Source organism: Podarcis vaucheri (assembly GCF_965113315.1).
Source record: "Podarcis vaucheri genome assembly, chromosome: 1".
Taxonomy (NCBI): domain Eukaryota; kingdom Metazoa; phylum Chordata; class Lepidosauria; order Squamata; family Lacertidae; genus Podarcis; species Podarcis vaucheri.
This window is the reverse complement of record NC_138759.1, coordinates 4,534,450-4,556,158: the sequence shown is the minus strand read 5'-3', so window position 1 is coordinate 4,556,158 and position 21,709 is coordinate 4,534,450. Positions and strand designations below refer to the sequence as shown.

Sequence of the window (21,709 nt, the reverse complement as noted above, 5' to 3'; positions counted from 1 at the left end):
TCCCTCCCATATCTAGTGGTCAAGAGATCCTTAACACAAATGGCTTAGCTAAAATAAGTTATGCAACTCTCCTGCTCAAGCCTCATCGAGAAAACCAGTTGCAGTGAGACCAAAAGAGCAACATGAAGCAAATTTGACATTTGTATGTCTCCATTATTGAGGCTTGCAAAACTGATGCGTTTAATGAAGAGGGTTTGGCCAGATTGCCTTTATTAGCTTTGGAAGTTACATTTCATCTCCAACAGGAAGGAAGCCCACTTTGTGATTATCTTCCACTAGAAGCAACCTCTGCACGCTGCCTATATAAAATTGCCTTCAGATTGCATTAACCTACCAATTTGAAAGGGTACAGAGGCGATGTTTAGCCCTAAACAAATTCAGCCTGGCTTGTAGAACTTCATGATTTATTCCCCCCAAATGTAATTAGCATTGACTCTGGAACACTTATGACTGAGCAGCTCTGGGAAATACTATTATAGGTCAAGAAATTACCTCTGTGATGCACTAGACTCTTCCCCCGCCCCCCAAAAATGTATTTTTAGTTTTCCAGAGCAATACAACCACACATACTAAATGGACACACAGAGACTGGAGGTTAAATAAAAGATTTGACCTTTATTTAAAATACAAGGCATTTGTACATAGTGTTCTATGTCACGGGACTAATAAGCACAATACTGGTTTCTCCCCTTGGCATAGGCAGGGCGAGTTGGGGGTCTCCCTGGCTGTTAGTGTTAATTTCAAAGCGGGGACCCTCGAGCCAAGGCAACTGAGTCTTGTTAAGGGCTTTGTGGCATAGCTATAAGGAAGTCAGGATTTTAACTTAGATTAAAAACATACCATAAGGCCAATGCGCTTGGTACTATTGCGATTCCTACTTTGGCTTGTGAGACTAGTTTAAAAAAGAAAAGAAATAAAGAAAAAGGAAGAAAAACCTGTACAATTTTATAAAATTTGTGTTTTTCTTTTTACATTAGTTACACGCACGCGCACACACACAAATCCTTATACTTCATAGACCTTTACTTCATATTGTAATGATGTCTTCCTTTTTGCATATCATCTTAGGTAGACAGTGACTATGCTGGTGAATACTAAAGGTGTTCGTAATACAATACGGTGTAAAAAAAAAAAAAAGATAAAGGGAAAGATGAAAGAGACACACACGCACACACAATATATATATAAATGATTATCAAAAGGAAACAAGAAGTTATAACAGATACGCTTTAAAACCTAACGAAGGGAGTATTTTTCAAGGCCACGCATGATTGTTTTTGTAAAAAGCTCCAGATCCTTGCAATGGACCTGATTTACGTAGTGCGAAAAATAAGGGGCCAAAGGACAGAGTCCGCCAAGCACCACTGCTGCACATGAGGCACCCATGCGCAAAACCCCAACGAAACGAATGGGGAAAGAGGGGCAGCAAAGAGGGCTTCCTGGATTGCACACCAAAAAAAATTAAAAATGCTACTTCTAAAAGTAGGAGGGGTGTTGACACATGGATGTCAATTTTTACAATATATATATATATATATATATGTATTTATTTATTAAAAACTCACAAAACATGCATTAACCATGATAAATAGACTTCATATAGATTAGGCCCTGGGTATCTTTATAGTTAAGATGGCTTAGAGGTGTTTATTGATTTGGTTAGCTTACATCTGTCAGAAATTAACCTGACCAGGCCCCACTGTCTGGCTGAGGTGGGGCAGGGGAGGGGCGTGGGGGCGAGAGGCACAAGCGTCAGCGTTACACGGTTCGTGTTATTGTCTTGCTCTAGCAGATTAACGGAAGTGCTGTTTAGTGCACATACAAACTGGTCTGCTAATGCAAAAGTTTCCATGATATTAAAGAGTAAAGATACACTTCAAGCTTAACTTGATTAAGCAGCATATTTCAGATAACAGCTGTTGAAGTTAAATATTAATATGGCCGTTGAGTTTCTGTCAGTACAACGGGAGGTCTCATCCGACTCACACCCAGCCACTGGTCAGTTTGTAGAACATCTCTTCGTCTAAGCTTTCGTTCTGGTCTTTCGCACGCGTTGACAAGAAAATGTAGCCGCCAATGAACTCGTGCACCACTTTGCAATCCACTTCGGTGCAGATGAAGGACAGTCGGACGTCATCGGCAAATTCTACTGTTACCTGAAAGTGCAAGGCAAACACAAAACTTTGTGCCAGCCTAAATGGTGGTGCCCAAGGGCCCTTCATGACAACACTGCCACTTAACTCACACCTATTCAAATTCTTATCCAAATTCCTCTGAAGAGCCCAGAGGAGTGCACACAGCGGTGAAGGAAGCCGCTCGGGCGCCTGGGGCGGGGCGAGGCGCTCTGCAGGGCCTTCAATGAGTCTGCCTGCCTCCTCCCACTCAGCTGCCCTACAGCTGGGGGGGAGGCAGCGGGCAGTTTGGGCAGTGCGGAGCCTGTGTGCACCCAAGCCACAGTGTCTCTCAGATGTGGTGGCTTGGACGTGTTGCAGGCCCCGCGGTGAGTGCTGCCTGGCATTTTGTCACCCCCCCCCAGTGGTGACACCTGGGGCGGCCCACAACCACTGCACCCCCTTCCTCCGCCCCAGAGTGTACACAGGAATTCTTCCGTTCTATCACAACACCCCCATAAAGTGGGCTAGGCAGAGACTGACTGACTCAAAATCACACAGCTCCATGGCTAGCAGGAATTTGAACCCCGGCCTCCCTGCCCTAGGTCCAATATTTTATTCACTGCAGCACAATCCAGATGATTCTCCCAACCAAGGCTGAGAGGACTAAGAATACGGGGAAAACACATGTGATCCCTCCCCTCTTACATGCCATTTCCTTCCTCAGCTTTGTCAAAACCAGGAGGTTTAATTTGTGGCTCTGACAATGTTGCTGGACTTCAGTTCTCAGAAGCCCCAGGTGGCACGACTAGATTCCAGGGATGATGGGATCTGTAGCCACAAACAACATGTAGGAAGCTAAAGGCTAGCCACCACTTCTCTAACCAGAGTTTGCCCTGACGACTGAATCGAGGAACTATGGTTAGTGCCATTCATATGGCTACATTTCCCATCTGACTGACAGAATGGAAAGACCTTAGATAGCCACAGTCTTTCACCAGCCAGTTTCCTTATCAAGTGAATGCCATATCCTTCAATAAGACAACCTAGTCAAATGCTGAGATCATCGATTGCTAATTCAGATGGTCACATGAGCCACCATTTTTAACGTCTTCAATGTATAATCAAAGTGTGTAAACAATCTGAAGTTCTTTAGGATATATTTTGGCCCTCAGAATTTTCCCCGGGTCCCACACCCTCTGTTCTAAGGCCACATCCCTCACCGGTTCTGCTTCAGATCGCAGGTTTTGTGGCCTGACTGCCATGTGTCACTGAATGGAGACAGTTTCGCTTGCTGACCTTCAGCATGCCTAGAGAACTCTACGCCTTGCTTACCATTTTTATTTCCCAGTTCACGTTCCACTGTTTCATGTTGCTGAACCGCCATGTCTTGATAGCGTCGCTGGTGCTTGCATCCATCCGTATCAGCCGGTTGTAGGCGATCCCAATAAGTTCTTCCTTCTTGCCCCCTTGGAACCTGAGGTGTCCAAGTTGTATAAATAAACACTTTTACATCAATGTCTCTCATTCTTTCCAAAAGTGCCTAACGGTGAGAAAGTACTAACTGCCTCCAGAGAAGCCCACTCCTTGGGCTGTTTGCTGCACTTACTGTGCCGTGAGTTAAGACTATATGAAGCGTGGCTCCCAAAGGCAACAAAGCAAGCCTTCTGCACTGACTCATGCAGAGGCACAATGGGTAGCCTCCTTCAAGAGGTGGCCATTACTCAGCTTCGCTGTATGAGGAGCAACTGAATGGCCCGGTTACAGCCAACGCAGAAGAAGGGCGGAATCAGGTGGCCCACAAGAGGCCATGAAGGTGGTAAACCTGGAGAAGTAAAATACAGTAATGGCAAGATGCAGCAGGCAAGGATACCTGTAAGGAGTGGGCACTTTGGGAGCAGTTTCATCTGTCAGATATGGATCTTGAGTAGACTAGCAGTTTTCATGTGTCTCAGTACATCCCCCCTCCCCCCGCCAGCACTTTGGAAACGCTGTCCTATGTTTACATTCAGTCTAACAGATTTTTTACTGCTCTGTATTGCTTTTTATTCAGCTGTTTTCGTTGACTTACTTTGGAAAGGCAGTGTAGAATAAAAAGTGTCGGGGTAGGGAAAACCTTTACTCGTGATTGTGCAAGGCACTCTTTCCCTCTGCCTAAATCCCAGTGAGACAACTCAAGAGCAGAAGGTTTCTATTGTTATGCTCCCAGTTCCACGTTCTTATGGACAATGAGCAGGCATAACCCGGTAACTGAAGAAGCCCATATACCCAACTTGCCATTTCCATCTCTCACTTCTGAACATTGATGTTTTTGGTGGATAACTGCACAGACCTTGCAATGAAGTGTGTGATGCCGAACTCTGGGAGGGACTGCCAAGCTTGTATAAATCTCATTTTGGCTTCAATGAGACTCATCTGGGCGACGTTCTGATGGGCCTCCAAGATCCGGGCCGTGATCTGTAGGGTAGCAACACAGAGAGTTGATACTCTGCATTGACAGTGGCAAGAAGGGAACAAAATACAGAGAGCTGCACAAAGGGGGACGGGACGGAGGAGAAGGTTTATTAAAATGACCCCAACATGCCCCTGCACAGTTTCTCACCTGCGCTTAAACTTGCAACTGTGCTCCTGCAAATATCTTGTAAATACTGATCTCTGAGGATGTTTTTCTGCGTGATGTATACCTTGAAAATGTGAGCTGCTCTGATTATCATTATTTTTAACAACCCTGCACATTCACAGAAACAGCTGTGCACCCATTTATCAAGTGGTGGGAAAGGGAGCGTGCCTTGGGAGACGCAAAGGCACCTGGGATTGTGCAGGGCCAGATTCTCTTCCTCCCCCCAAAAGGAAGAAATGGGCCAGGGATGGTTTCATGTGCACTGATACGTACCCGCAAATGGGTGACGGGCAATATCAGTTACATGCAAGTAAGAAAAAAAGTCCCCAAATTAATTAGCTAGTGAAAAATGACAAGTATACCCTGGCTGTCTCAGCTACCTTTTATTTTTTTATGACTAAACATTTTTTCTAATCCCTTTGAATGTGGAAAAAGAATGAGGACAAAGTAGGCAGCCTCTGCAGAAGTCTCTGGATTAAAAAAAACAGGCAACGCTTCTAGGAACCAGAGTTCTCAGCTCCTCTCTCTCTCCCGCACTGAGGTTCTTGTTTCCTTTCCCTTCCTTGTCCCCCCCCCCCCGTCCTAGTTAAGTCTTTGTTGGAAGGATTTGCAGTTTTTAAAAACCAAGCATGTTAGCAAAAGCAAAGGTCACAAATGCGCTGCCGAAGAAGCTGGTGGGGGAGGATGCTGAGCGAAGGAAACAAGGCTGCTCATTCTTCCTCCCCCATTCTAGAATATGCATTCTTCATTCATCCAGAGGGGCATTAAATGCAGCAGTGAAATCTTCTGCTCACTTGCAAAGAAGGCCTTCGAGTGACCAGCGGCAACTGGCAAAGTGCTTTCTCTGCACACAACCCGCCTGCCACCGCAGAGCTATTACAGGTGCTTGACGGCTTCGCTCAGAGCTGGGCTGGCAAGGGCCAAGAGCCAAAAGGGAGCGCATGCACATTTAGTCCCCGCACTTGGCAACGCCATGGGTAGCTGCACATCATGAATGTCTGGCCAGGAAGTGTTAACTTTCCATCACCTCCGCGGTCTCGCATTTTCCTTGTTTCTTACTTTATGTGTTTGACCATGAGCCTGTAGGCCTGGCCATCTGCTTCGTTGTTCTTAATGGCCGTGCAGCACCTAGTTGTTTAAACACTTGATTTATTTATTGCTACTATTAAGGAAGAGAAGGGACAGCAGGAGCACTGTGCAAGCAATGGGTTATGGGAACAGAGTGCACCATCAGGGTTGCTGCCTATCCATAACTCTCTCCCTGTCTCCTGGAAGCCAGAAGTCACGAGAGGGATCAGCGAGAGCAGCTGCATTAAGAGGTCTCCTTTTTTCCACGGCTCATTGACTTGGCAGGTGCTCACTCCTAAGCTAGAATGCGTGACCATTAGAGCATCCTTGCCAGATCAGAATTTCCATCCAGCCCAGTGCCCTGTTTCCAACGATGGAAAGCCAGATGCTTTCAGAAAGCCCACAATTCCCTGTTTTGTCTTCCAGTCGACTGCTTGTTTTAGAGCTACACTTTCTCTGAATGTGGAGGCTCTATTTCACTATTGCTGGTATCTAAGCCCTTTATTGATCTGCCATTACTAGTGCATTTCCTGCCAGAAAGCAAAGGAGGAGACGTAGCCACGTACAAAACACAGCCCACCCTTGTCTCAGAGGAAAGCAGGCAGCAGGAGAGATGGAAGGGTGGGGAATCTCCGCCTGTTGCTTCTCGTTTACTCGTATGCCGTGATATAGCGTAACACCACACGGAAGCGCTTGCAAGTCAACACACGCTACGCTTCTTATAGCGCATCTCTGAGAGCCCCTTCCCTGCTTTTAAGCATATATTCACAACACAGCAAAGTCTTTTAAGTGCTTATTTATTTTATGTTTACTGTCACTTACCAAGTCTCTTATATAGCCTGGCTGCAGAAGGCAAATGCGAAGAAAAGAAAAGGAAGCAGAAAAAAAGAGGCAAATCAGAAATATGGCAACAAAGCAAAGGGAGGAAAATGTGCAAATTATCAACAATTGTCGTTCAAATCAATTAAAACAAAACAAAAACTCAAAACCTTTCACCACGAACAACTGTCCTGGGGTGAAAAGCAGCAGGAAATGAGCACAAGCATGAAGAAGGGAGCAAAAAGGAGTGCAGCAAGGCCAGGGGCTCCCCAGGTACTTTGGACTGCAGCAACCCAGGGCTGGCTGGGGGCAGCCCCAAGCACCTGGGGGGGGGCGGCAGGTTGAGGAAGGTTGTTCTAGAGAATGGAGACTCAGCCATGGGACGACCTTCCACAGCCCACAGAATCTTGATGATTTTCACCCTGTCTTCTAAGGCAAGCTTTTAAGCTGACCGAGTTGATGAAAAATGGAATGGCAAACAAGTCAGCAAACCGAAATAAAATTGCAGGATTATCATCTCAGACTGGAGAGCGAGAAAAAAAGAAGCGCAAGTTAAACTGTGTTTTCTGCAGCTCCTGATCTCCAGATCCATGGAATGAACTTTTGTTTTCTGAGCAAAAAGAATCACGTACTGCAGCATAACGAACTGTTGCTTTGAGTGTGTACAGCTCAGTTGCTGAATGTATGCAAGTTACCCGAATCACAGGCAAACAAGCAGCAATCTCCAGCATGTTTCTGGCGTGGCGGCTGTAGTGAAATAAGAGGCCACCTGCAGTTTGAGAGCACCAGCTCCTCTCCAGTAGCAAATGTGAAAGGAAAGGTAAAATGGGAAGAGGGTTTCCTGTTTCCACTCTTCTTCTGCAGTCAGAAATACTCAGACACAGCTTATATTCGGCAGCGAGTGAAAAATTGCTTGCAAAGACTACCAAGAAACCTAGAAGTACTCAAGCAGTGCAGTGCCACCAGAACATCAAGTACAGTGGTACCTCTGGTTACATACTTAATTTGTTCCGGAGGTCCGTTCTTAACCTGAAACTGTTCTCAACCTGAAGCACCACTTTACCTAATGGGGCCTCCTGCTGACGCTGCGCCGCTAGAGCACGATTTCTGTTCTCATCCTGAAGCAAAGTTCTTAACCCGAGGTAATATTTCTGGGTTAGCAGAGTCTGTAACCTGAAGCGTATGTAACCTGAAGTGTATGTAACCTGAGGTACCACTGTACTAACCAATGGGCTGCTGCAGCATCATGGAATGATTTGAATGTTTGACTGAACCACCACAGATCTAACATCTAACATCCATTTCCCCCAACCAAGTCTGTCTGTATATTCTGCTGTGATTGGCCAGGGCAGAGGACTGCACCTGACTGAGCACTCAGAAGCAATGAGCTGCCACACAATATGAATTCTGAATGGCAACAACAACTTCTATAGGTAAGAAGAAGAGATCCTATTTCAACTAAATATGGGGGAAACACTGCACCCCCGTCGGCACTTTTCACCAAATGTCTTTTTGCCAAGAACTACCTCCATTTTGAAGGACGCGGGTGGCGCTGTGGGTTACACCACAGAGCCCTAGGGCTTGCTGATCAGAAGGTCGGTGGTTCGAATCCCCGCGAGGGGAGGAGCTCCCATTGCTCGATCCCTGCTCCTGCCAACCTAGCAGTTCAAAAGCACGTCAAAGTGCAAGTAGATAAATAGGTACCGCTCCGGCGGGAAGGTAAACGGCGTTTCCGTGCGCTGCTCTGGTTTGCCAGAAGCGGCTTAGTCATGCTGGCCACATGACCCGGAAGCTGTACACCGGCTCCCTCGGCCAATAAAGTGAGATGAGCGCCACAACTGGACCTAATGGTCAGGGGCCCCTTTAGCTCCATTTTGCAGAAGGGCTCGTGGGAAAAAGGCTCCCTTTCTGAGGCCCAACACCTGGCAGCATCTCCAGTTGAAATGCAATCTCAGGTAGAGTCAGGCAGGCAGGGAAAGTCCTCTGTGTTGAGAACTATTGACAGTCAGAGTTCAGCACAACGCTAGAAGAGACAGGCTTCAGTAGCAGAGCCTTGTCCCCAGCATCTCAGGGCAGGGCGGGGCAGATTTCCTGCCTAAAATGCTGGAGAGCTGCTGCCAGTCAGTGCAGACAGCAATACTGTGTGAGATGGATCAATGGTTTGAATCAATATAAGGCAGATTCCTACATTCCTTAACTGTCAAGATTTGATTCCTAGAGCTTGCTGCTTATTTCAAGTGTGGCAGCTGAACTTCACACTGTAAACTGTGGAGCTCTGTAGTGGAAACCAGTCCTGCTGAGAGCAGTGGAAAGAGACCTGGCACGTGACGAGTCCACGGCTGCTGTAGATTCATAGATCAACAGATTGCTGCTTCAGAAGCAGCAGCCCTCCCTGCTCTCCACTTACTCCCTGCATTCTACAAATTCCACAAGGGCAGCATTTCCTTCGTTCCACCAACAACACATCACACGACATCCCTGTGCAGCCTCCCAGATCTGAGCAATCCAAGGAAGGCAATGCTAACAAAATACAAGTCCACACCTCTAGCAGGCTTTCCTTAACTGAAGCCCCTCCTGCTTCTCCACTCAATCCATTTCCACATCAAGGGAACCTTTGATGGCCAGAATGGGTACACTTTATCCCGCCCCCCACCTCTCCTGCTACCCAAAACATCACTTCTTAATGCACAAGCTACATCAATGCAAGAGTTGTTTCTCCCCCTGCCCCGGTCTGTGCCCTCTTGCATGATTCAAAGATCATTTTTTAAAACAAATAAATCATAATTTCATTACATGCGCTCTCGCCATGCTGGTATAATGGCTCTTTCAGATAATAAATGAAAGTTATACAGGTTGTCAGCACTGTGCCAAAGGAAGGGATCTGCCCACCCCCAGTTTTTGCAGGCTATCTGCAATCCACCCCCATGCTTTCTGTTACCTTAATCCTAACCACCTCCAACCTGATGTCTCCCAGATGTTTTGTACTACAATTCCCATCAGCGTAACTGTGCCAGCTAAGACTGATGGGAGTTGTAGTTGAAAACATCTGGAAGGCAGCAGGTTGGGGAAAGGAAAGCTGCCCTGTACACCCTGTTCTGAATCATGCATAGCTGAGAGCTCCAAAAGCACAACACACTTCTTGGAAGTGTTCCCTTCCAGTGGTAGGAATGTCAAGCATTTAAAGTTGAAATGGGGAAATAACCCACCACGGAAGATGTACTACAACCACAGCATGTTTTAATTTTCTGTGCACCGCTTATAGAGGTATTAAGTGGTATGGAAATGGTCTAATTAAATGAGTAAATGGATATACTGCTCAACGCCCCCTGTTTTGCTAGGACACCAAAGAGCAATTGTGTGGTGGCACACAAACATTATTAGTCACAAGTGCCAATCAAGGAGTTACACCAAAACTTACACATGACTGCAGCAGCACTGAGTCACATGTTTTGGTGCTCGTTTCAGTTATCGCAGGACACAACTTATAATGCTACTAAACGCTCCGAAGCCAGTTTGGCTTTGTTGCGGAAAACACAGGAATTGAATATACGAATTCAACAAAAACGTTTTGTTGAATTCATTCAATTCCTGTGTTTTCCCCACCAAGCCTTTGAAAAACAGAGTTTGTAAGGCAGCCCAAGCATGTTCAGAAGGCAACTTTGTAAACTGAGCTAAGCCAAATCCTAGTGCTGATTTATTCTGCCAGTCATAGCTTTCATTCTAGACCTGACTATGCCAGTTATGAACTACTTATTTCCACTTCAGATCACTTGATTCTATCAACCTCCATGGGGTCAAACTTGTTTAAGTGGAAATATATTGGCAAAAAATTATTTTTTGTTTTGTTTTGTTTTACTGTGCTGGCTGAATAAAATTTCCAGGTAGCGCTGCTCAAGATAACCAAATCCTTCATTCAGCAAATTCCCAAGTTTGGTCACTTTTTAACAACAGCCTGAACAAAACAAATTAAGATTGTTTGCTTTGCAGACAAATGATTAATCCTAGATCAAAGCCACAATTAAGCAGCATTAATGAAACATCCTAATTGTTTTTAAAGCCATCAAATATTAAGAGGTAGCTTTTAAGTAAATTTATAGATGGCAATTAACTGCTTTAAGAATCAGTTACATAGACAAAACATCTTCACCATTGTGTTGGAGAGGATGCAAGGCAGTTGATAGGACAATTCCATACAAATCAGAATGCACAATATAATCCAAGTCTGGGTTTACTAACAATATTTAAGGAAGATCAGCTCAATTTACGTTATAAGGAGCTCATCACTTTCTTTTCCTGGTGGCAGCACGACTACTCCTAGCACAGAACGGGAGAGGACTTGAACACCTATTGCATATCACAGGATGGGGACAGAATGTTTGGCCTTATCTGGAAAACGGACGAGAAGAGTTTGTGCCTTGAACAACTCATCTGATGATTCCCCTGAAATACAGCGCCCCTTTATAATATAAAACATTTGAATGAACTGGCGTCCACCGACTATGCACATAGGTTTATGGCAAAATCAGGCACACTAAATCTTCTGTTCTGCGGGGAGTGGGGGAAATGGGGTAAACTTAATGTTCTGTTCTTATTTTGTTGAAAATCAATAAAAAAGCAATAAAATAACTAAGAGGTACTCTGTAAAAAGTCACGAGGGAGTGGGAGTAGAAAGAGGGAGGGTGAACTGCTCTTTCTGGGGCAGGGGGAGGGGAGTGTTCAAATAGCCCCCTTAAAGGGAAATGCAAACAATACTATTTCCACTGGTAGGACAAAAAAAATTGTCCAGTAGCACCTTACAGACCAACTAAGTTTGTTCTGGGTATAAGCTTTCATGTGCATGCACACTTCTATACCTAGAACAAACTTAGTTGGTCTCTAAGGTGCTACTGGACAATTTTTTTATTTCTATTTTTTATTTTATTTTGACTGCATCAGATCAACACGACTACCTACCTGAAACTGGTAGGACAGACACTACAGGTGGAGAGAGATTTCTTAAATTCTGGTCTGGAGTGGGCAGAGTGGAAGGAACAAGAGAAAAACACAGAAGAGGCAGACAGCCTGAACTGAACATGTGACGTTCCATGCTCACCACCCACCACTTCTCAAGCAACTGAACAATTCCCACTAGTGGAAACAGGCACGACTACTCTCCAAAGCACAGGGAAGTTGACACAACAGATCACACACCTCTGTACACTATGTTAATGAATCTGGAATGACCGTATAGTAATTATGAACACAGAGCAGACTCCCCACTCCATCTTCAAAGGAGCAGATAGGAAACACAGTCTTTTTAAACATTTTTTTTTTTAAAACCACCTAGATTTTTCAGTGTCATCAGTGCACACAATGCTTGGCTTCACCATAACACAGTGAAGGAAAGAGTCTTTCCCCCCAATGACCTTACAATTATGTCCAATATTGAGCTGGCCAGCATAAGGAAGCGGGTCCAAAGTGGAGGAAACGATCCTTTGGGCGTATTTGGAAATCCACCCACCTTGTTTTCTGGACAAAGGCTCCAGCAAAGTAAGACTCCAAAGTTAAGTACCTGCTTGTTTTTATACTTCTTCAGGTATCGAGGGGAAACCAGGCATTCAGGGTTGATGTCCGTGGTGACCTGCTCAGCAATTATCTGCGGGTCTGGGTTCAAATGCTGCATTTTCAGAAAAGACAAGATGTTCTGAACTTCCAAGTTGTATGAACTGTCGGCCATGGTTTTGCCCTTGGAGGCTAGCCGGCAAGCTGCCATCCAGTGTGCATACTGCTTCTCCTGCAGTTTGAAAGGAAAAGGAAGTGCCCATTAGGCTGCAGCCTTCGCTTCATTTCATTCTGGTTCTGACAATTCCAGACCTGAAATTCTCGGTACATTCACGGTAAGCCAAACTTGACACCAAATGCATTTGCAGGATAACCAACCATAAGAAAGGAGACAAAAGGGCTCATCTTGCAGAAATATTGTGGCATTCTGTTTCGTAAAGTTGTGCTGGAATTAAGTGTCAATCCCAGTGAATGCTGAATCCGAACATCGCATCTGTGCATCTTTGCCACCCTGTTTTTTCACCTCCATATTGTGGGTTGCGGGTGGGAGACACACATATATAAAATTGGTGGCTTGTTCATGGCCGAGGTAAATTTTTAACTGGGGGCTGGTGCAACTATCCCGAGGTATATAGTTAAATATGAATCCTTTAGTACATGATTTACAAACTACTACATGATATGGAATAAAGAATTCCACTAAATGTGCAGCTGAAAATAAGCCACCTTTAGTTACTTCCCTGCCTTCTGTTAAATTGAGAAAAAATTGCTTTTGCCACTGTTTCACCTCACTGGCTCTTGCTGCCAGGGATGGGGTCAGCACTGAGAAATGTCCTCAGGTTTTTGCTGGCAGCCACACAGTGAACATTTGTCACCTTAAACACCTTACAGGGCTTGGACCCAGGCTAGCTAAAGGACCGCCTGTTCCCTATGATTCTTCCCACCTGTTAAAAACTTCTGTGGGAGGCTCTGATCTTGTGGCCTGCTACTGAGGACGAGGCCTCACTGTTGGTGGTGTCCAGGTTCTGGAATTCCCTCTCTTGAGGAGGCCTGCTTAACCCCTTCCCTCAAAGGCCTACAGACAAAACCACTCTGTTCAGATAGGCCTTGGATACTGACTCTCAAGGGCATTGCTGTTTTGGTGTTTCAGCTGCCTGTTTTCAGTTGGTTCAAAGAAACAAATGCACCTGCAAGCAAACCGCACATAAAATAAACTGGGTGCTACAGTACCCTAGTTAACACTGCCTCCAAGTCCATAAGGCTCCATATGCAGGGCCAGCCAGTCCCAAAATTTTGTGGTTCCCAGGAGAGCCCTGCAGCGCTCACCCCCTACTCACTCTTCACAAATAAGCACGTGCAGTAGCTACCTTGTGGCAAATCCCCATGATGCAAACTTACGTTATCACAACGGAGCCAAATTTCATTCATGCCTTCAGCCACGGGGATCAGAAGTTTGATGTTGAACTTCTGGCCAGAGATGTTGACATCAGGAGTCACCTCACACCCTACAATAAAAAAGAGCAAGGTTTTATACTCTGCATAAGGATGTGGGGTTAGATAAAATGTGTTACACTACACGACGCAGGAAGAAGTCTGGTTTTGGGTTCGCTATTAGCAGATAACAATCATGGGAAGGGATGGAACGACTCGTTCCTGGATTCCCATTTGGACACAGAGGCAGCTGTGAATGAAACTGAGGCATGGTGGAAAGCACAGAGCAAAATAATAATGGCCTACTGTTCATAATAGTATGGGACGCGGGTGGCGTTGTGGTCTAAACCACAGAGCCTAGGGCTTGTCGATGAGAAGGCCGGTGGTTCAAATCCCTGTGATGGGGTGAGTTCCTGTTGTTCGGTCCCAGCTCCTGCACACTCAGCAGTTCGAAAGCACGTCAAAGTGCAAGTAGATAAATAGGTACCGCTCCAGCGGGAAAGTAAACGGCATTTCTGCGTGCTGCTCTGGTTTTGCCAGAAGCAGCTTAGTCATGCTAGCCACATGACTCGGAAAAACTGTCTGCGGACAAACGCCGGCTCCCTCAGCCAGTAAAGCGAGATGAGCGCCGCAACCCTAGTGTCGTCCGCGACTGGACTTAATGGTCAGGAGTACCTTTAACCTTTATTCATAATAATGGCCTAATATTTGTAAGAATGGACTATTATTCGACCACTTGTGAAGGAAAAGGGGGGCAGGCAGGTGAGCCTGCTTGAACACTCCAGTCTCTGACGTGGATGCCCTACCCCCACCTTTTGATCTCAAAAGTGAGGTTTGCTTATTTTTAATTTTATTTATCCAAAAGAAAAAGAATGCAGTACAAAAACACAGGAAAGGGAAGGGGAGAAATACAGCAAAAGGACCAATGCAATATATATATACAAGGTACAGCATGACTTCTTCAAGCCACAAAAAGTTCCAGCTGCATACATTAAAGTTGCCAAATGTCCACAGCTGTTGGGTCCTTTTCGTAAGTCTTTGCTGGATGCATATGGAATAAAGTTCTGCCAGGTGGCGTAAAATGCTTGTAGTTTTTTCTTGCATACACTGGATTTTATGTGCAATTTTCTCTGCTATTGCTAATGTTCAAATTTGAGAACTTAAAACACTGTTTTAATCAGTGCTGGGGGGGTGGGGCGAACACTACTGAAATGGTGTAAAGGTAAAGGTACCCCTGACCATTAGGTCCAGTCGTGGCCGACTCTGGGGTTGCGGTGCTCATCTCTCTTTATTGGCCGAGGGAGCAGGCATACAGCTTCCGGGTCATGTGGCCAGCATGACTAAGCCACTTCTGGCAAACCAGAGCAGTGCATGGAAACACCGTTTACCTTCCCACTGGAGCGGTACCTATTTATCTACTTGCACTTTGATGTGCTTTCGAACTGCTAGGTTGGCAGGAGCAGGGACCGAGCAACGGGAGCCCACCCTGTCACGGGGTTTTGAACTGCCGACCTTCTGATCGGCAAGTCCTAGGCTCTGTGGTTTAACCCACAGCGCCATCCGTGTCCCTTATCTGAAATGGTGAGAATACCCCAATGTGCAGGTGGAGCTTGATGAATGTGGGCACCACCTTCAGGGCTGCAGCTTTTAACACAACCCTCCTCTAGAGATGGAAGCAGTGTGATTCTTAAAAGGAATCGCTTTTCTTGGAAGCAGTGAATGCAATTTTAGTCCTTTTTCAGCTCCTCCTAAAGAATTCTTTTAAAATTCAGTCAGCAGCAGCAGCTTTGTTCAAAAGCTCCCAAAAAGGTATTCCAGGCTTCCCTTCCCCAGAACACATCCTCGTAGCTATAGTCTGAGGTCATTTGGCAGCCTCTCTCCGTTTCTGCCTCAAAGGCTTTTTTTTTTTTTTTAAAGGATGTCAGCCATGCCTGTTTCACAACCCTCCAAGCTGGAACACTTTACTGCTGAATACAAGCAGAGCTGGTAGCCTTAGGAATGTCAGATGCAGCAGAAATTCCTTGCAAATGGTATCTGAATAAATGTCTCTGCATACTGAAAGGGATGGGGTGTGTGCTTAAAACCAGGAAATGCTATTAGATAATAAAATAGCTTAGTTTTGATTAGACAAAGTAGCACTGATTTTGTTTCTCAAAAATTTGTTTTTTCTCATGTCTTCTAAAAGCTCCTCATTGCAATTTGCTTTACCCTTTACGTAGTTAATTTGGGAGCATACATATTGCATTATGATTATGATTATGATTCCCCCTTTTCCTGGCAGAGATAGAAATAAGAACAGATAAAGTCTCTCTCTCTCTCTAATTTACGTATGCAGAATGAAGTCTTGCTTTCAGACCAGCAGCAGAACATTCTGTAGGGACTCTGCTTGTTACAGCCACACATACAAGGGTTTGTTTGTGGCAGATAAAGCAGTAGCATCATCTGCTTGGGAAATGGGGACACAGCCATGCTATTCTACGCCATGAGCCAACTAAACCCTCTAAAAGTCATTAATGTGGCACAATGGCCATCGTAGCTTTCATCAATTCTGACATGCCTCAGGACGGCCTCTTCCCTGCCTCCAACAAAACAGTACGACATGACAGAGGGGTGAAGCAGTTGCTGAACGATTCTCCCAGTGGGATGATATTGCATGACAAGCAAAAAGGAATGTTTATGTCCTTGCTCGGACCAGGGTTCTTCTGCCCATCTAGGTAGCAAGCAAAGACACCTTGATCACTTTTATTTAAGTGCTGCAGAATTTAAAAACAAACAAACGAACCACAAATGCAGCACTGGAGGTGAAATGGGAAGAGGTATACCAAAATTGCATGTATTCCCTGACTGCCAGCCACATTCCCCCCATCTCCGCCCCACCCCGCTATAAATGTACACACAGAAAGTATTGCTTTGTTTTATTATGGTGTTTTCTGTTTTGCTTGACTATATTCCTCAATTCTCTGAAAAAACCCAATCAAAAAACTATTTTAGAAAAACCCTGCTTGCCTTTTCTTACCTCTCAAATTCATCTGGTGAGCCGGAGTCCCATTGGATTCTTCCTTGCTCTTGTAACAGGAAATAGATGTGTCTTTGAAGGTGCACCAGTACTGCTTGTAACCCTTCAGCGTCAGCTTCTTTGGCCTGTTAGCAATTAACATTAATATGAGGAAAAACCATGTTTGCACCCAGCATGTATCACATGCAACTCAAGTCCAAGAGTGATCACCAGAAACTAAATCTGAAATGGTGGCAGAATGATAACCTCTGCCTAACCATGTATAATGGTTCCCACCGTTCCTGTGAAGATTACAGAAAGCCCGCAGCCTACATGCATTTCACTTTATGTGCCTTATTCAGCTTTATGCACACAGCAAAATACAAGAACAAAAAATGGAGGAGGGTCTCAGAAAAAAACAACTTTGGCCACTCACCACTGAACCCAATATGTTTTGAGTATGAGCAATTTTGGCTTTAGGCGCAATCCCCAGAATGGAACCCCTGGCTAAGTTGCGGGCTTATTGTATACAAAAGGGACACATTGCCTTGGCTCATGTTTTCATCAGGGACCAATGCTGAATTATGTGACAGAGGAATGGTATGAGCTTGCCTGCTTACATACAGATAACCATCCCATGCCAACTGGGGCTTCCATATGAACGGTCAACCATGCAGCTACCCTACTGATATTTTTTTCTACCCACCTTCTTTATTTTATTTTTTGGAGGGGAACTCATCAGCATAAGCCTCAGTGTGCATGTGTGAAGGTACCGGCTCACACAGAAGACGACAAGATGACCCTTGGGGTCACTTCCAACTCTACAATTCTAAGTCTCTGCGATTCTAAGTCATAGTGTGTGGTGTGATGTTGTGTTGTGTTTTTACTATTTTTTGTTGGCAGCTGCCCAGAGTGACTGGGGCAAGCAAGCAAGCAAATACCTCTATATCTGCAGTTGCTGAACGTCCCCTGCAACGCATAGCTATAGTCAGGTGTTGAACTGCATTTTCCAGGCTCCATCAACCGGATACCCCTCAGCTATTTTGGACTGCAAATCCCAACAGCCATGCTGGCTGGGGCAAATGGGAGTTGTAGTCCAAAAAGAGCAGAGGAGCACCAGGTTGATGAATCCTACCCTGTAATATGTGGTGCAACTCAGCTGTGGGTTTTTTGTAATCCGCATGGGCTGGCAATGACTAGGCCCCTCACAAACCAGAGCACTCTAGGCAAAGTAGCAGCAGATTCCAGAACCCTGCTGCAGTTGTGCAGAAACTGCTTGAGTAATAAATCAACGTGGATAGGTTTCTTGGAAGGCAGGATGTTTGCCAGCTGCTGTTGCTGCTGTTTATTCTTATTGCGCTTGTGATTCAACAGAGGCATAGGCATTTGCCTCCAGTTCCTGCTCTCCAGTGCAGCTTTTCGTTTTAGCACCAAACAAGGTCCTACTTCATCCCCATGCTGGCCTTTTGGCCATTTGCAAGAAGGATTACCCATTCCACATGCCCCAAATACAGTGGTGCCCCGCAAGACGAATGCCTCGCAAGACGAAAAATCCGCTAGATGAAAGGGTTTTCCGTTTTTGAGCTGCTTCGCAAGACGAATTTCCCTATGGGCTTGCTTTGCAAGACGAAAACGTCTTGCGAGTGTTCCGTTTTTTTTCCACTTCCCCCCCTTTTTCTAAGCCGCTAATCCGCTAAGCCTTTAATAGCCGCTAATCCGCTAAACCGCTAATAGCGCTAATCCGCTAATAGGGTTGCTTCACAAGACAAAAAAACCGCTAGACGAAGAGGCTCGCGGAACGGATTATTTTCGTTTTGCGAGGCACCACTGTACACACTTCCTGGTCTTTGGAGAAACCTACAGTGGGCCCAGCCTGATATTTTTTCTTCTGAATCTTGCTGCTCACTTAAAACAACAACAACAAAAAGCCAGATTTTAAGCGCACTCTTTTTCTAGGGCATTGTACTCAAAAGTGTTTAGCCTGTTATATCCTTGCAACAACCCTGAGGGCTAAGTTTAGCAGAGAGCATGCAACTTGCCACATCACCCAGCAAATTTCACAGAGAAGGGGTCATTTGAAGCCAGGTTCCCCACGTCATCTAAATCCAACATTCTGCCAGCACCACGCTGGCTTCCACTTTAAAACTGCAGCACTCTGATATGTCTCAGGTTGCCTGATGGTGTTTACAACAAAAGGAAATGCCCAGGAAACGAAAGGGAAAGGCAGTTCAGCGTCTCCCCACCCCACAATATGAAAAGAATCGGGGTGGGGATGGAGAAGCAGCTACCTATAACCCACTGCAAGGATGACTAGGACTTCCTAGGGACTGCCGATAACCCAGAAAGCAGCCCACGTTTTAATGTGTTGCCTTGCAAACAACTGTTCTCCACTTCCTCTACATACCTCGCTATATTACACATACAACCAATTCCTGAATTCCTGTCATGTCCAGAGTATGGTGGGTATTAGCTTGCAATAGACGACTAAGGCTGCCAAGACATTAGTCAAAGTCCAGACACAACTGTTTCCAGTTTCCACATGCCCTGATCCAAGATAATACTCTTCCTCCCCCCTCCAAATAAAAAGCCTTATTTAAAAATCAAAATAAATCTGACTAAAGAATAGCACAGCTAGCCTAAAGCTGGTGTTTTCTGGCAGCTTAAATAGAGCAAACTGGCCAGAATCAAGCTTGTTTATTATCCATCTATGTGCTCATGAAGTCCAAGGAAGGTACTGGAGTGATATTTCAAGCTACGCAACAGTCCCTAATTTTAGGACAGCTGGGATGGCTGCCAGGGTGAACTCCATCACGGAAAACATTTCAGCACCAGCTACTGATCTAAGGAGTAGTAAAGGACCTGAACCAGTTTTAATGTCTAAAACGTAAGATGCTGGGTCTCAAACCATTCTGCAGTTCTTATCCTCCAAGATGGAAGCCATTGGCTGCATCCAGTGCTATTCCCAATTTAGAGCAGGACCACTGAAATGAATGGAAATGACTCATTGAGGGTCATTAATTCAAATGGGTCTACTCTGAATAGGACCAGCATTGGATCCAACCCATAAATTTGAACAATGGGTCACTTCACGCACAGACGTATGTACAATTCTGGCATTATTTATTTAGCACTGAGGGATGGATTGCAGGTACCAAATCAATCACCACAACTGATGTTTTCATACACTTCAAATCACACACAAGTACAGTATATGAACCTGATCAGTGTGCAGAGATTAGCTGCAGTTATAATTGCACAGCTTGAAATATTACTCCAGTACAGTGGTACCTCAGGTTAAGTACTTAATTCGTTCCGGAGGTCCGTTCTTAACCTGAAACTGTTCTTAACCTGAAGCATCACTTTAGCTAATGGGGCCTCCTGCTGCCGCCGTGCTGCCAGAGCATGATTTCTGTCCTCATCCTGAAGCAAAGTTCTTAACTTGAAGCACTGTTTCTGGGTTAGCGGAGTCTGTAACCTGAAACGTATGTAACCTGAAGCGTATGTAACCCGAGGTACCACTGTGCCTGTCTTGGACTTCGTGAGCACATAGATGGATAATAAACATACTGAAAGATACTCTTAGTTGTCAAGCCCTGGCAGTGAAAATAAATCCAGGGGCTGAGTGCATAAGATGTTTAAGCCATCTGTAACATTAAAAAAAAATCTACTTCCTAAGTATATGTGGTAGAGGCTGCTTCAGGTTTCAAAGCCAAGCAGAGGGAGCCCCTAGAGATTCTAGGAAAGAAGCATTGCAATTTTTATCATTAAGGTTCGCTGATCTTTGCTGCACTCCCAGGATTTCCAGCCAATACTTACTTGAAGACTTTAATGAAGTCGGCAAGCTCCGGGATCGAAGTGATGTCACCCTGAAAACAAGACATCAGCCATTGTGTGTTTCATGTGCCAGAAACAAGAATCAGTACTGGGAGGGGAAATGCTTTGGGGACAGCAATTCAGCTTATTAAAATGCTTGCAGGGTTGCTTCAAAAAGGCAGCACCCTTGCTTGAGTAGGAAGAACAAGAAAAGACCTGATTCAATTAAAAAAACAATTATAGCAACAAAACTTCAAGGACTTTCTGGCTATGGATGGCCAGCTAGAAAACTGTGTTGTTTTAGATCTTTGGAGAGGCTAAATGGTCTGATTTTTTTCAGATGCTTTCAAACAAAAAAGACAGGCTCCTATTTAACTTTCCAGTGCAGTACAGTATTATATTCATACCACTGAGCCTAGGGCTTCCGATCAGAAGGTCGGCGGTTCAAATCCCCGCAACGGGGTAAGCTCCTGTTTGGTCCCTGCTCCTGCCAATCTAGCAGTTCGAAAGCACGTGCAAGTAGATAAATCGGTACCACTCCAGCGGGAAGGTAAACGGCGTTTCCGTGCGCTGCTCTGGCTTCGCCAGAAGTGGCTTAGTCATGCTGGCCACATGACCCGGGGAAACTGCATAGGCTCAGAATAATTTCATTTATCCATACCGAGTCCATGTTAAAATATTCTCTCTTGCCTTTTAAAACAAGATCATGGCCTGTTCAGGTGATGTGCCTAAGGGGAAAATCTCATTGTGTGTAGAAGGTCTAGGGTTGCATGTGGTGGTCCCATGTGGCCCAGGCCTACTAATTTAGCCCCCATCCTTCTTTATTGGAGCAAGGAGGGTTTGAAGTGGGCCTTCTGCCTGCAGCTGTAGAAGTCTCTGCTCAACTTAGAGCCCCTTCGGAACTTCTCTGCTCAGCATGGAAATGTCTGGGATAAGTGGGCAGGGATGCAAACCTTGGGGGTCGGCTAGCATGTTCCACTCCATGCCCCCAAGATGCTGATATTTCCTCTTCGGGCATTAACGCCTGAGAAGGACTCATGTGGGAATCTAGCAAAAAAAAACGTAGACCATTCCAGACTGAGGTCAGCCCCCACAGCTGATGACTGTCTGCAATAGAGTGAACCTTGCTTTGCAACAGAGAATGGCAGCTGTGCCTCCAAAGCTATAAATGACTTCCAATCCACTCCTCTGCCCTTGGGCACCATACACAGCTCCTTCTCTTTCAGCTGCTGAGGAATCAGAAGCTCGGGCCAATAGAATCCTGCCTTTACTGGAATGGGCATTCCTCAAACTTGTAGAACTGAATGGACA

At 45.3% G+C, this 21,709-nt stretch overlaps 1 protein-coding gene and 1 long non-coding RNA gene across 5 annotated transcripts in view; one reads left to right on the top strand and one right to left on the bottom strand.

Annotated features, from left to right (window-relative positions):
- Positions 1–595: 595 nt before the first annotated feature.
- FERMT2 (FERM domain containing kindlin 2) overlaps positions 596–21,709 on the bottom strand; it is a 91,451-nt gene continuing 70,337 nt past the window's right edge. For 2 of the 4 annotated variants that reach the window (XM_082217762.1, XM_082217764.1), the window contains 8 exons: positions 20,402–20,451; positions 16,607–16,731; positions 13,558–13,664; positions 12,170–12,391; positions 6,622–6,642; positions 4,444–4,568; positions 3,447–3,588; positions 596–2,156 (listed from right to left, as the gene is read on the bottom strand). In XM_082217762.1, the coding sequence (XP_082073888.1) occupies positions 1,983–2,156; positions 3,447–3,588; positions 4,444–4,568; positions 6,622–6,642; positions 12,170–12,391; positions 13,558–13,664; positions 16,607–16,731; positions 20,402–20,451 (966 nt within the window). In that variant the 3' untranslated portion in view covers positions 596–1,982. The remainder of the gene's footprint in view (positions 2,157–3,446; positions 3,589–4,443; positions 4,569–6,621; positions 6,643–12,169; positions 12,392–13,557; positions 13,665–16,606; positions 16,732–20,401; positions 20,452–21,709) is intronic. The other 2 variants (XM_082217763.1, XM_082217765.1) reach the window with 1 other exon arrangement.
- LOC309531285 lies at positions 8,477–10,997 on the top strand. The gene is made up of 2 exons (XR_014219194.1): positions 8,477–10,139; positions 10,226–10,997. It is a non-coding gene; the product is annotated as an uncharacterized lncRNA (long non-coding RNA).